At 34.8% G+C, this 11,927-nt stretch overlaps 2 protein-coding genes across 3 annotated transcripts; both read right to left on the bottom strand.

The window, feature by feature from the left end:
- Nucleotides 1–762: 762 nt before the first annotated feature.
- On the bottom strand, nucleotides 763–7,631 carry LOC105960596 (zinc ion binding / DNA binding protein). 2 transcript variants are annotated; one of them, XM_088825604.1, is made up of 12 exons: nucleotides 7,355–7,631; nucleotides 7,089–7,231; nucleotides 6,038–6,117; nucleotides 5,113–5,300; nucleotides 3,487–4,351; nucleotides 3,123–3,232; nucleotides 2,790–2,849; nucleotides 2,549–2,599; nucleotides 2,141–2,211; nucleotides 1,808–1,928; nucleotides 1,660–1,762; nucleotides 763–1,417 (listed from the first exon to the last, which is right to left on the bottom strand). In XM_088825604.1, exons 2-12 carry the CDS (start codon nucleotides 7,193–7,195, stop codon nucleotides 966–968), a joined length of 2,208 nt encoding a protein of 735 aa, XP_088681730.1. In that variant the 5' UTR covers nucleotides 7,196–7,231; nucleotides 7,355–7,631; the 3' UTR covers nucleotides 763–965. The 2 variants fall into 2 exon arrangements, with proteins under 2 accessions (XP_088681730.1, XP_012840239.2); XM_012984785.2 differs by having other exon boundaries at nucleotides 1,660–1,928.
- A 1,311-nt stretch (nucleotides 7,632–8,942) lies between these two features.
- LOC105960576 (mitogen-activated protein kinase kinase kinase 17) lies at nucleotides 8,943–10,666 on the bottom strand. Its single transcript, XM_012984768.2, has one exon. The coding sequence runs from the start codon at nucleotides 10,204–10,206 to the stop codon at nucleotides 9,145–9,147; it is 1,062 nt and encodes a 353-aa protein (XP_012840222.2). The 5' UTR covers nucleotides 10,207–10,666; the 3' UTR covers nucleotides 8,943–9,144.
- Between the last annotated feature and the right edge of the window lie 1,261 nt (nucleotides 10,667–11,927).

Here is an 11,927-nt window from a genome sequence, read left to right as displayed (position 1 = left end):
AGATGTACACATAATCACACAGCGACAACGAGAGAAGAGGAGAGAGAGAGAGAGAGAGAGAGGTACTAACCCAGCCCAATTAACAGAATAGTGACAAGAAGAACCAATTTGAATAAAGCCATCTTCTACTTGTACAATGTAAAACAACTGTAGATATTCTCTTTAAGTAAATATGTATGTATATATAGCTATCACATAATTCAAAAATATGGTATGTACTAAAAAGTAATCACCACACATGATTTCTTTCTGTTCTTATTGGAAGTTCAATTCAATTTACGAATCTAATTACCTACAATCAAATTCGAATTGTACGAACCCTTAACCTAAACAGCTGTGTTAGAAATCTAATATTTTTGGGGCAATTTAATGTATGTCCTTCTATAGTAGATTTTATGTGAATAAATCCAACTAATAATTTCTTATTTTAATAAAATACATTGTACCTATTGTGGCGAAAATACCCTAACAATATATGAAAATAAAAATCCAACAATAATAGCATAATCTATATAACCTTTTAATTCTTGATTTTATCCCCAAAAGATAGTAATCAACTCCTCCGTCGAAACTGATTTATGCTTGTTTTAAAAAAAAAAAAAAATTATGCATTTTTTTTATTTGCATTTTCAGTTTCTTGTTTGCATGAGTTTTATGGTCTTAGAGGGTGTTTGGCTAAGTTTATTTTAAACAGCTGATCAACTCTTACGTCTGATAAGTTCGATAATCAACATAATAATAAACTGACTAGAAAGGCGTACCCCAACAAAAACTGCAGATTCCTCTTCAAAAGTCGAGTTCGAAACAACGACAGTATTTTTAAGTACGAAAAGTTTCACATACACAATAATATACCACCACACCTTACTATGAACATATCCGTTCGTCCATATAATTACCTTTTTTCCCATTCAAGAAGGACAAAAAAAAAAATTAAGATTCCTCGTCTCTCGAAAGAACGCATTTTATTTCTTCGGAAAGGATATTCCAACAGCCTCGCGCAACCAAATTGCATCCTCTTCATTCTGATCTTCTCTCCACACCTTAAACTCAGACGCATACTTAGTAGAGCTCCATTTTTTCAAAATGGAAAACGTACACTTGTCCCTATCACCATCCGGTCCAAGAACACACCATGTCTCATCTGCCACGTCATCATTGTGACAGGTGGCACTTTCGTCATCGCTGAGCAACTCGATCACCTCAATCTTGGGAGCATCATTGTGGACTTTTCCAGACTGCATTAGTACTGACTCCGATTTCTTCGTTTTCAGTTCGACTGTCGGAAACTGCAGAGTCTTACTGCGGGTGATCTTATCATGGTTGTGTAGAGGTTCTTCGTCAGAGGGGAATCTTTGGGACATGTGTTGCTTTTTATCCGATTGAGATGCATTGTTGTCGTGCTGAGCCTTGTCTTCTGTCATGATAAATACTAAATATGTCAGAACAAATTCTGCTTTTTTATCTTGAAATGTTTTAAATTGGAAAAAAGGTAGTGTATGAACACCATAACAACATCTTGACAATCAAATTATATCTATTAATTAGTTGCCGGAGCAAAGCACTAATTCAAAACTAAAGAAAAATAGAGTTCAAAAATGAGGTAAACACTCGGAAAAATATAAATGTAACACAGGCAACCTCAGTCATCCGGCATACCTGATGCTTTATTATCCTGCCACCTGTCACCTGGAACAGAGGAATCACATTGTGGGATCGATTTTGGGGAGCTTTTATCACTTTTCATGTCATCATTTTCCATTTCATCATTTTCCATAACATTATTTTCCATGTCATCATTTTCCATGTCACCAGAATTAGAATCGAGCTCGTTTATGTCTGGAATCACTGTAGGAACATTGGCTAGCAACCGTGACTGTTCTGATGGAGTTTGTAATCTCTTTTGCTTCTCCAGGTACTCAAAAAGCGTTGAAACAATATTAGTTAAGGCCAAAAAATCTCTTGCAGAATAACTTTAAAAAGGGGATTACATGTTATTTCTAAGCAATATTTGCATTCGAAAAGATTACTTGTTTGCATTCAAGAATAGTAACTCATAATACAGCAATAATTAAAAGCAATTCATGAATGAAATGTAACACAATAGTAACTCATAATATAGCAACTCATAAAAGGATATTCACGCCTCCATCCTTTCTCATTGGCTCGATCGATGAGGTTTCGCAACAAGGCCAGCTCTTTACTGATCCACTGAAACAATGAGAAGAGAGAATCTTCATGTAAACATTCGCAACGTCGATAGAAACTATTCTTTATTAATTGAAATGCAAGAATAGTGAACAATAGCAAATGATTAATTGAAATGCAAGAAACTGTTCTCAAGCCCGTTAAATATAACAACCAATTATATTAGCTAAAAATTTGACAATTTAATTTCCCACATCTAAGTTACACGTATAAGTTGAAAAAAATTTATACTTGCTCATAGCGGAATCGAAATTTGAACTTCCATAATGAACAACAAATAAAGCAAGTCAACAGCAGTGGAAATTATTATTATAATGCAAGACAAGGGCATAAAGCATACATGCATCGTTAAATCCTCGTGAAGAATTTTGGCTTTCTGTTGAAGATCAGCCTGTCAAAGAAGATACAATTTATTACATTTAGAAACAAATTCAATACAAAACAGACTATAACCGCCGTCTTGGAATTTTACACATCAACTTTTCTAGTAAAAAAAAAAGGAATTAAACAGAATATAATACGTGTACGATATATTACAAGTTAAAACGGCAGCAGAGCATTGAAGTCATAGTAATACTCACCACTTTAGGCCTTTCAATCTCGCCAGCTACTACTTTCTCTCTCAAATCCTTACATTCTTCCTGAAACAAACAAATATGTAACATGTGTCATACTTTTCTTGATTAAATGCCAGATTTTTGCAGGACTTAAGAATTAAGATGCAATTGAGCTTTCTTGAAATTTTCTAGTGTAGTGTTAGGCTTGTTATTGAGAAATAGAGAATCCTCTGATATTACAGTAATGTTTTTTTTAGTTTAAAAACGAGACACAAGATATAAAAATGTAAATGAGAATATGCCGTTCAATATTGGAAAATCCCTGTAAGACGTCATGTCCTGGATCAAGATGATTACCTCCGAGAAATTATCATCTGAAATCAGACTCAAGTGAATTTCTTTAGGCATAGCTGAAAATAAAAGGACAGTCTCTTTTTGGTTTTCACCAATTGAAACTGTTTTTACACCTGAAAAAACAAACTAAAAATAAAGCTTATGCAAAAAGTAAACGATATTTCATACCGAGAGTTTAATTGCCTAGTCCCTAACGCAGCCATTGTAAAATGATATGGTTGATTCTGAAGGGGTCTTCGATAATTAAATGTTTTAAATCTTAAATGAAAGAAACATGGTCAATGAAAGCGAAGTATAATCAATTCTTGAACAGGAATGCCCAATTCTTGAACGATAATCAAATGGACCGGAGTTGAGTTTGACTCACCTTTGACTTGCATGAGCTGATGAGAATTTCTTGCACGACAATCGTGTGGATCACATTTGACTCGAACAAAGCATCCAATCACCTTCTCTTCAAACGATTCCGGTTTCTTGAGCAGCTCATGCAGCAAACTCCTCTTCAGGTAAACAAGTTTCACATTTTCAGCTACAACAGACGCAAAACAGCTTTGTAACACACCTTTTTCCACTTCTTTCTTCTCCAGTTTTTTCTCCTTTTTTTGCCTCTTACATGCACCCTGAATATCTGCATCACTGTCTTCTGTATCGTCTGCCAGCTCATCATCCTCATCCTCCTCTGAATCCTCACAATTCTCAGCAAAGTGGTCATCGAGGAGGTCATATATTCTGTATCGACTTAACGTTTTCTTTTTGAAAAGGGATTGTAATTGCTCGTCACATATGACCATTTTCCTCCTCTCTGGATGAACTAGTTTATTTTCTTTAACATACTCGTATATAATGTCAGTCACTTCACGCTGTGACAATTCTCCATCTCTGCTTTCACCGATTGAAGAGAGGAAAGATAAAAGGGATTTCGATGCCCAACCAACAAACTCCTGCTTATTCGATTTTGTGAGTGTTGGTGTTGTAGACTTTTGTCTAACGGATCTCTTCCCTTTACGATTTCTCTTACTTTTCTTTTCATACTCCTCAGCATCATAATCTGAGACCTCCTCTTCATCAGATTCTTCTGTCTCATAGCCAGATAGACATCCTTTTTTCTTCTTCGCCGCATTTAGTGCAGCACGCAAATCCTCCAATGTGAATCCTTCTTCGTCTTTGATGATATTATAATATTCCATGTATAGACCCTCACATGTATTTCGATCTGTAAAATCCACCTTGACCTGGATAAAGCCAAGCATTTAGAACGCATCCCAATTTTACTTGGTGACAAACATGGCAAAACACAAGCACAGAGAAAGCAGAAACTCTCACTCTCTTCTTTGCACATATAAGTATAATATTACGTCATATAGAAATCTTGATTTGTAACTAGTAGGCATACCTGCTCCAGCATCTACATAGTACATATAAAACGTGGATCTAACTAATAGAAATAAGTTAACCAATGAACTTATGCACTGGAAAGTATGGATGTAGAATTAATTAAGGTATCTCTATACTATGGCTTCTTAACCTTACAAAATTTTTAGGAAGCTTTCAACATAACTACATTATCTGAATGCATAAGGATCGAGAAATTAAATATTCGAGGGATTACAGATGTTCGAAACTAGAATCTATCCACTTCCCACATTGGCCAGTTCATAAATTGAATAGCAAATGTATCGATTTTATACGGACACTAGATTCATTTTCAGATTATTGGCTCAAAGAAGAAATATAGAAAAGAGTTCAAAGCAAAATATAGAAATGAATGTGTTTCAGAATACACGTAAATGTGTTGCTACGACAGCCGCATATACAGAGTGTAAGGAGTGGATCTAATGGCAAAGTTTCTTCATTAAATTTCTAGAACAAGTGTAAGCCAAATCATACTCCATTATCTGCTGAGCTGAGTCGAAGCTATAGGGTCACACAATGGAAAAATGGTTACTTCATGCACATAGTAGATAAAGTAGGGTACATTTCATGTTGACCATACCCCATTGGAGTCAATATCCTTGTTTTCTTCGATAAGTAATGCGAGCTTTAGGCAGCAACTGCAGAATCCATTTTTCGGTTTAATTTGTAAGAAATCTGCAGAAGGAAGGCAGCGGCGGCAAAAAGCAGTTGTACAGGTGTAGCAACGGAAGTAGGATGATTTACGACAAGAGTAGCAGGTGTGCCAATCTGAAAAATACATTATTCATTTTACATGTTTGATTTGTTAATTAAATATAAAATAGTGCACACAATTATCTTGAGTGCTATACTTGAGATATATGTAAATAAATAAGTTCATTGGTAAACATTTTATATTTATTATTCATTGAAGATTTATCTAATTCATTTTTTTAATTCTAAGTTACATTTGACGGTATAATTTAGTACATTTTTGTTAGTACTTTTATTATATGTGGTAATTTCGTAATAAAGTTTCTAAAAATACTATAGCTACAATGTTTTTTTTCCATGTACGTGTATCCTAGTCGTATCATAACCTGTAATTTTCTGCCATTATCGTGTGCCTATATCCATTTTATGCCATGTAGAAATTACCGTGTCAACATCCATGCAATATAGGGCATCTGTACTTCATCACTAGTACATCTTTAATAGTAGCACAATCAAGGACTAATTACGAAAATTTCAGTTAGACTAAATGGGAGGTTCGACTGCAATAAACTGTGAAGATTTCAGTTGGACTACGACGGGAGGTTCACGTGGATTTAGACGAGTTTAATATCCATTATTCCACAAGATTTACTGCCCAAAGTCATGAAACAAAAGAACAAGGAAATTTACTCGTTAGTTAATAATTTTTTACAAAATAAAATCACAAGTGCTATGCTTTCCAAGTTAAACGAAGGTCAATAAGAAGAATCAAGTAGATATACAAATAATTAAAGTGATGGATGTCAACTTACCGCATGCCCAGTAGTCATCACTTTCTAAAAACGAGTCGTCCTTCTCCACACAGCGAGGATGGTAACATTTTAGACATTGCCTGTAAACAGAATTGTGCATTATTTAGAGATGCTAATCATTTTCTATTTATCATGATTATTAGGTTATGTTTGGCAGAATAAACAGGGAAATTGCTCGATAAGGGCAATCACAGTAGCATGTTGGGGGGGGGGGGGGGGGGGGGGGGGGGGGGGGGGTGCAATTGCCAAAACGACAACTCAATGAGCACTTATATCACTTCATATATGTCAATGGAGAAACGGATTTCTTACAGACACTGCAAAGAATCACTTAATATCCACAGAAAACATAAACATCAACGTACAGGCAAAATCATACAGAGATACTTTCGATCCAACTTAATGAATCTCAAGAAAAGCTATCGTAATGTTTTATTTTAAACATTTCATTGCAGCGTGAAGTACATAAGCTTGGTAGTTTGTTTATTTTTACTTCACCAATATCAACGGAAAAATAAGATAAATTGGGTCGTCGGTAAAGAAAATTACATAGATAACCAAAGGAAAAGGAAGAAAATGCCCTCGCCCGAAGTTCTATCTACAATCACATAATTTTGTTCTCCGTTTTGCCTCCACTAGCACTTCCGTTTTGTTTTCCACAGCACTAAAGAACTCGAATACATAATTGGTTCCAGCTAAGTACGATACAGCTTGATATATGTACAAGAAATAGACGAAACGACAAAATAATTTCTCGTGTCAATGAATCACTCTAAAGCATGATAATAGCATATGTTCCATCACTGCATGTGGCTTATGATTTTAGGCAGAGTATTGGGATAATTAAGCCTCTGTACAATTCCTTTTAACTAAGTGATATCCACAAACTATAAACCTTATATCCAACTTGAGACTGAAATAATTACAAATAAATAAATAAAATAAAAAAAATGAAAACTAAAATTGGATTACAGAATTATAGCAATTGGAAAATTAACACATAAATAAGAAGGAAAAACAAAAAAATTGAGAGAGAAAATAGAAAACGCACTGGTTATCACATATACGAATATCGCCGCCGTCTTTGCATACAAAACACCAGCTATCGGCGGCTTCTTCCTTGCTTAACGCCACCTCCTTCTTGCCTTTGCTTTTCATCGCCGCACTCAAACAATGCTTCCGGCTTCGAGTTCTCTACAGAAAAACCCACATTTTGCCGATATTTAGCAAAACCCTCCGTTTTTTTTTTTTGAAAAAAAAAAATAGTAAAATTAAAGAAGAATTCAGCCTGAATACGACAAAGTTTTGGCAAATTACCTATTCGGAGATCAGGAAATATGAGCTTCCGCTAAGATTCTGCTACAATGGCGAGATAATTAACCCATTTCAGAGAACAGAGAGGTTTTTAATGTGGTGATAAAATTGAAAATGTTGAAGGTTTTGATCATGCATGTCATGTGTCTTTTGTGTGTGTGTGTGTGTTTTAGAGAGAGAAAGAGGGGAGACAAGGAGAGAGAATGTTGGAAGATCATACAAAATGAATGCAAGTTGCAGAAACTAGTGAATAAAAAATGGTGGAAGATATATTATATACATTTTCTTTTTTTTTTTTTTTTTTTGTGTGGTTTATTGGAACTTTTGAAAAGTGATTTTGAGTTTGTTTTGGGTTTACAATCACTTTTGAAACATCTTATAAGTTGTTTTTAACAGCTTATAAGTTTAGCCGAACATCATCATTTAACCTATCTCTTTTTATTAAAAACACTACAGGTAACTTATATGTTTATTATTGATGTAGTACGGAAACTTCAACTCCTTAATGTTTCTGCGTTTCGGACGCGTTTCGTGTCTGAAATTCGAAGACATTTGTCGGAGATCTTATGGACCATTTTGTAATTTCTAAACAATTAGAAACATTTGTGAACTTTGAATAGCAACATTTCAAATATTTTTATTGTTTCCATAATTATTTACATGATTTAATGATCAATGCAAATTGATAGTTGATAGTAAAAATACTAAAAGTTATTTTGATTATGTTTGTATGAAAATATATAAAAAGAGTTTATATATAAATAAAAACTTATATATGTTTATATAGGCTATTTATAAATGTAGCCCTATATTTTTTATATGTTACACGTTTTCCCCAATTTTCCGTAACCTCATTTATGGGACATGTCATTTCCTCGTATTCGTTTTCCCGTATCGGCGTTTATGTGTCCGTGCTACATAGCTTATTATACAAACACTTCAAAATTTAATTTTAAAACGTAACAACTTATCGGCTCTGAAAATAACTCATCAATATAAAAGTTTTCAATTACTTAAAATAAGCTTAGTCAAACGGGCTATAGGTACTTTTTTGTAAAAGATCTTATAAGTCATCCAACAACTTTTATTTTTATTTTAAGATCTTTCTAGAAAAAACACCAAACAATTTGAAAAAAAATAACAAATAAAATGCAAAAGGAAGGAATACATATAAATAAACAAATAAATAAATTAGTCATCTAAGTTGTCATGTTTCAGTTTTATATAAAATAACGATGCAAAATTTGTATTTCTTATTGAACTTCACCCGTTGTCTAATGATGTAGCTAACAAACTCGTCGAAAATTATTTATATGGACACTTAAATATTACAAACATTCTCCTAACTTATTTTGTAAATTCATCTTCTCACATAATCAAAATCCTATCAAAGCTAAGATGTCGAATTTATAACTTTTAAGCGTCCATATAAGTAAAGTCCGTTTTAAGTTTATTTGTCATGTCTTAAAACTAAAAGTTCATGCGTACCAAAAATACTACATTTGCAAAGTTATTGCACGAGAAAATTGAAATATAACAAGTTAGAGGACTAAATCCCTAAATAGGCCAATATAGAGGACCAAAACTACAATTTACCAAAAAATAAATAGAATTTTCCAATCATTCAACAAAGGAAGAGAGAACATTTTATATAGCAATAAATAATAATAACAAGTCTAAAGGGAGAGAATCAATTAGCTACATAAAGAAACTAATCTCACTTTAATTTGTCTAATCTTGAAAAATAGCACTGTACAACAAAAACACTCTTCCCCTATTCCTTTTGCTATCCACTACCTACTCCTCACAGTGATCCAATCTTCCGGCGCCTCGAAAACGTTTTCCGATTCATATTTCCGCATCAACTTCTTCGCTGTGAAAGGAATCATCTTATCCACAACAAACTCATCGTCGTCGGACGAATAACTACCGTCCGATTCGTAACTCGCGAAATCTACAACACTAGTCGGCGAAAACGAAAGCCCCTTCCGCAAATTACTCACGAAACTCGCCTTTCTCGTAATGAATGGATGGCAGAGCAACTCTTCGGTCGTCCATCTCTTCTGTGGGTCCCGCTGCAAGCACTTTGACAGAAAATCCAACCCCTCCGATGAAAAATGCCTCGGAAATTCAGGAATCTCGTTTCCTTTCGCAATCTTTAAAAGTGCAGCCATTGGATTCGCTGCATCGCCGCCCCACGGTGGCCTCCCTGTAGCCATCTCGATAACCGTGCATCCTAAAGACCAAATATCCGCGGCGAAATCCAGCCCTTCGTTTCTCACTACTTCAGGAGCCATCCAAAGAGGAGTCCCTCCTATCCCAATTACGCAAGACTTTCTCGATTTTCTATCGCTCAATCTCTTCGCGCATCCAAAATCGGCGACTTTTATAGCTCCTAACGAATCCACGAGCACGTTTTTGCACTTGATGTCGGAGTGCACAATCCCGTTTTTGTGCAAGTACTTCAAGCCTTGAAGAATTTCTCTAGTGTACAAACGAATCAGTCTCTCGTCTAACGACCCTCCAAATTTCTGTGACAGATCGGATAAGCTACCTCCTGCCATGTACTCGAAGAACAGGTTGTAATTTGTCTCACCATTTTTGGTAAAGGAGACATCTTTTCCTATGCATTTAACTATGTACGGAGAATCGAGATTCTCGAGAATTTCGGCCTCGTTTTTCAGCGACATGATCCCGGCTTCCGTTTTTGCAGATTTAGCAACGAAAAGTGCTCCGGTGGAAGTATCTACGGCCAAATGAACGGTGCCGAATGAACCCGATCCTATTACACTGCCCTTTAGCCAATCAGCCATTTTCTCTTCTCTTGGTCCTTTTCCCAAACACCTTGCGTGCATAAAATCGTTCGATCACTCTCCAAATTATCGGCAAAACCCGATCGGTGGCCCGAAATTCGGAGTGTTTTGAAATGCACACAGATGCTGGGATTTATTGAAATCCCACCAAGTTGCATAATGCAACAAGAACGGAAACAATCAATAGAAGAACGCCAAAAGAATACAAATTCACAAATATGCAATACAAATTCAAAAGTGGGAAAATTACAGGGTGCAAATCTCTCTCTCCCTTTGCAGTAAATCTAAAAAAAATTGGAAAGAGCGGCTTCCATACGGTGGAAAACCGCTCCTCGTGAACGAAGCTTCCTGTGTGTACCAGAAGGGAATCAAATGGTGGTTCTTTCAGAGTGAATTAAGAGAGATGAGAGAGAAAGCTATTGAGAATATATATATATATTGTGTGTGTATGTATATGCGACGGTTGGTGATCCAAGAATGTTGGAATTTCTTGCGATGTGATTGGGTGAGGAAACCGTGGAGAAATGAATTGAATGGTTAACTGCCACTTTTCCCTAAAACTAATTGCAATTTCCGTCCCTATACTTTACTATTAAATTGATTTTAGTCCCTAAATTGTCGAACCCATGAAATTAGCCCCTAAATTTTGAAATTTTTTGGTTCGACCGTCAAGCCTCCAGGTTAAGTTGGACGGAATTGCCATGTGCGGCGCAGGTGACGTGCACATCATTCTCCCTTTCCCTATTGCTATTCTGAAATTCCTAATTCCCAAAATTTCTCATAAACTATCGTCAAGCCCTAGTTTCGCAAGCCGACGAACGTTAGTGGAGTTGAAACATCACAACTTATCAACAATCTTCGATTTTGGTAAGTTTCGTCAATTGAAGGTCGATTTTGGTAATTTGTCTAGATGTAGCTTTGATTTCATGTGTGCTCATTTTCACTGAAATTTAAATTAACATTCAACATATTTAGAAACCAAATTAAACCCTACTTTTCTTTGTCTCACTTTCAACTAATGCATGTGTAATTGGATAGTTATTGTTATTTGGATCTAATCCAACTGCAATTAATAACTGAAACCATGGTTATCCTTCAGAAACCAACCATTTCTAAACCCAATTTTAAATTCATTAAAATGCATAAAATCATACAAATATGTTCGCGCATGCATGTCAATTGTATTCTCACAGTAGAACCTGGATTAGTTCTCTTTAATTCTTGACAGTAATTCCATATCTTGTTGAATTGTTGCTCAAAAGTTCCCTGAATTAGTTTCAATATTTTCATTACTGAAATGATTTGCGCGGTAGTAAAATTACGAATATCGTTCACAATATGCTTTTCTTCCTCTATCTAACCCTCCCAAACCTCCCAAAATCTCCCAAGAACTCTCAATAATCCTCTCAAGTCATAAAATCTCACAAAACTTAAAGGTAGTTTATACTCTAAATCACTTATATGTCAATTATAATTAGTTTATTTGATTATTATTAATTATTCACTAATTACTTAAAAAATATTAATCAATTATTAGCTAATTATAAATAACTAAATTATCTGTAATTATTTATTATTTAATTATCAACCTTTAATTAAAAATTAAAATTCTTTATTATTTATTAATCATTCATTAATAATCAAATAATAATTAATTAACAAGAAAAAAGAAAAAGAAAAAAAAAAAGCATGCACGCCCATGTTGGGCGTGGATCGTGTTTTTTCGCTTCTGAGCGTAAAACATGTTATTTCACACCCGTTTT

Source organism: Erythranthe guttata, chromosome 2 (assembly GCF_056151865.1).
Source record: "Erythranthe guttata isolate IM_541 chromosome 2, IM_541, whole genome shotgun sequence".
NCBI classification, from domain to species: Eukaryota; Viridiplantae; Streptophyta; class Magnoliopsida; order Lamiales; family Phrymaceae; genus Erythranthe; species Erythranthe guttata.
Note: the sequence above shows the minus strand (reverse complement) of the source record. Positions and strands in the feature narration are given on the sequence as shown.

What these genes read in the sequence shown, in the direction of transcription:
- LOC105960596 (XM_012984785.2), bottom strand. Translation starts at nt 7,195, where the DNA reads ATGAAAAGCAAAGGCAAGAAGGAGGTGGCGTTAAGCAAGGAAGAAGCC. An exon ending in ACGAGGATTTAACGATGCAT is followed by an intron (nt 2,212 to 2,548) that starts GTATGCTTTATG and finishes TCATTGTTTCAG; the next exon opens with TGGATCAGTAAAGAGCTGGC. An exon ending in GCAGGATAATAAAGCATCAG is followed by an intron (nt 1,418 to 1,659) that starts GTATGCCGGATG and finishes TTATCATGACAG; the next exon opens with AAGACAAGGCTCAGCACGAC.
- LOC105960576 (XM_012984768.2), bottom strand. Translation starts at nt 10,206, where the DNA reads ATGCACGCAAGGTGTTTGGGAAAAGGACCAAGAGAAGAGAAAATGGCT.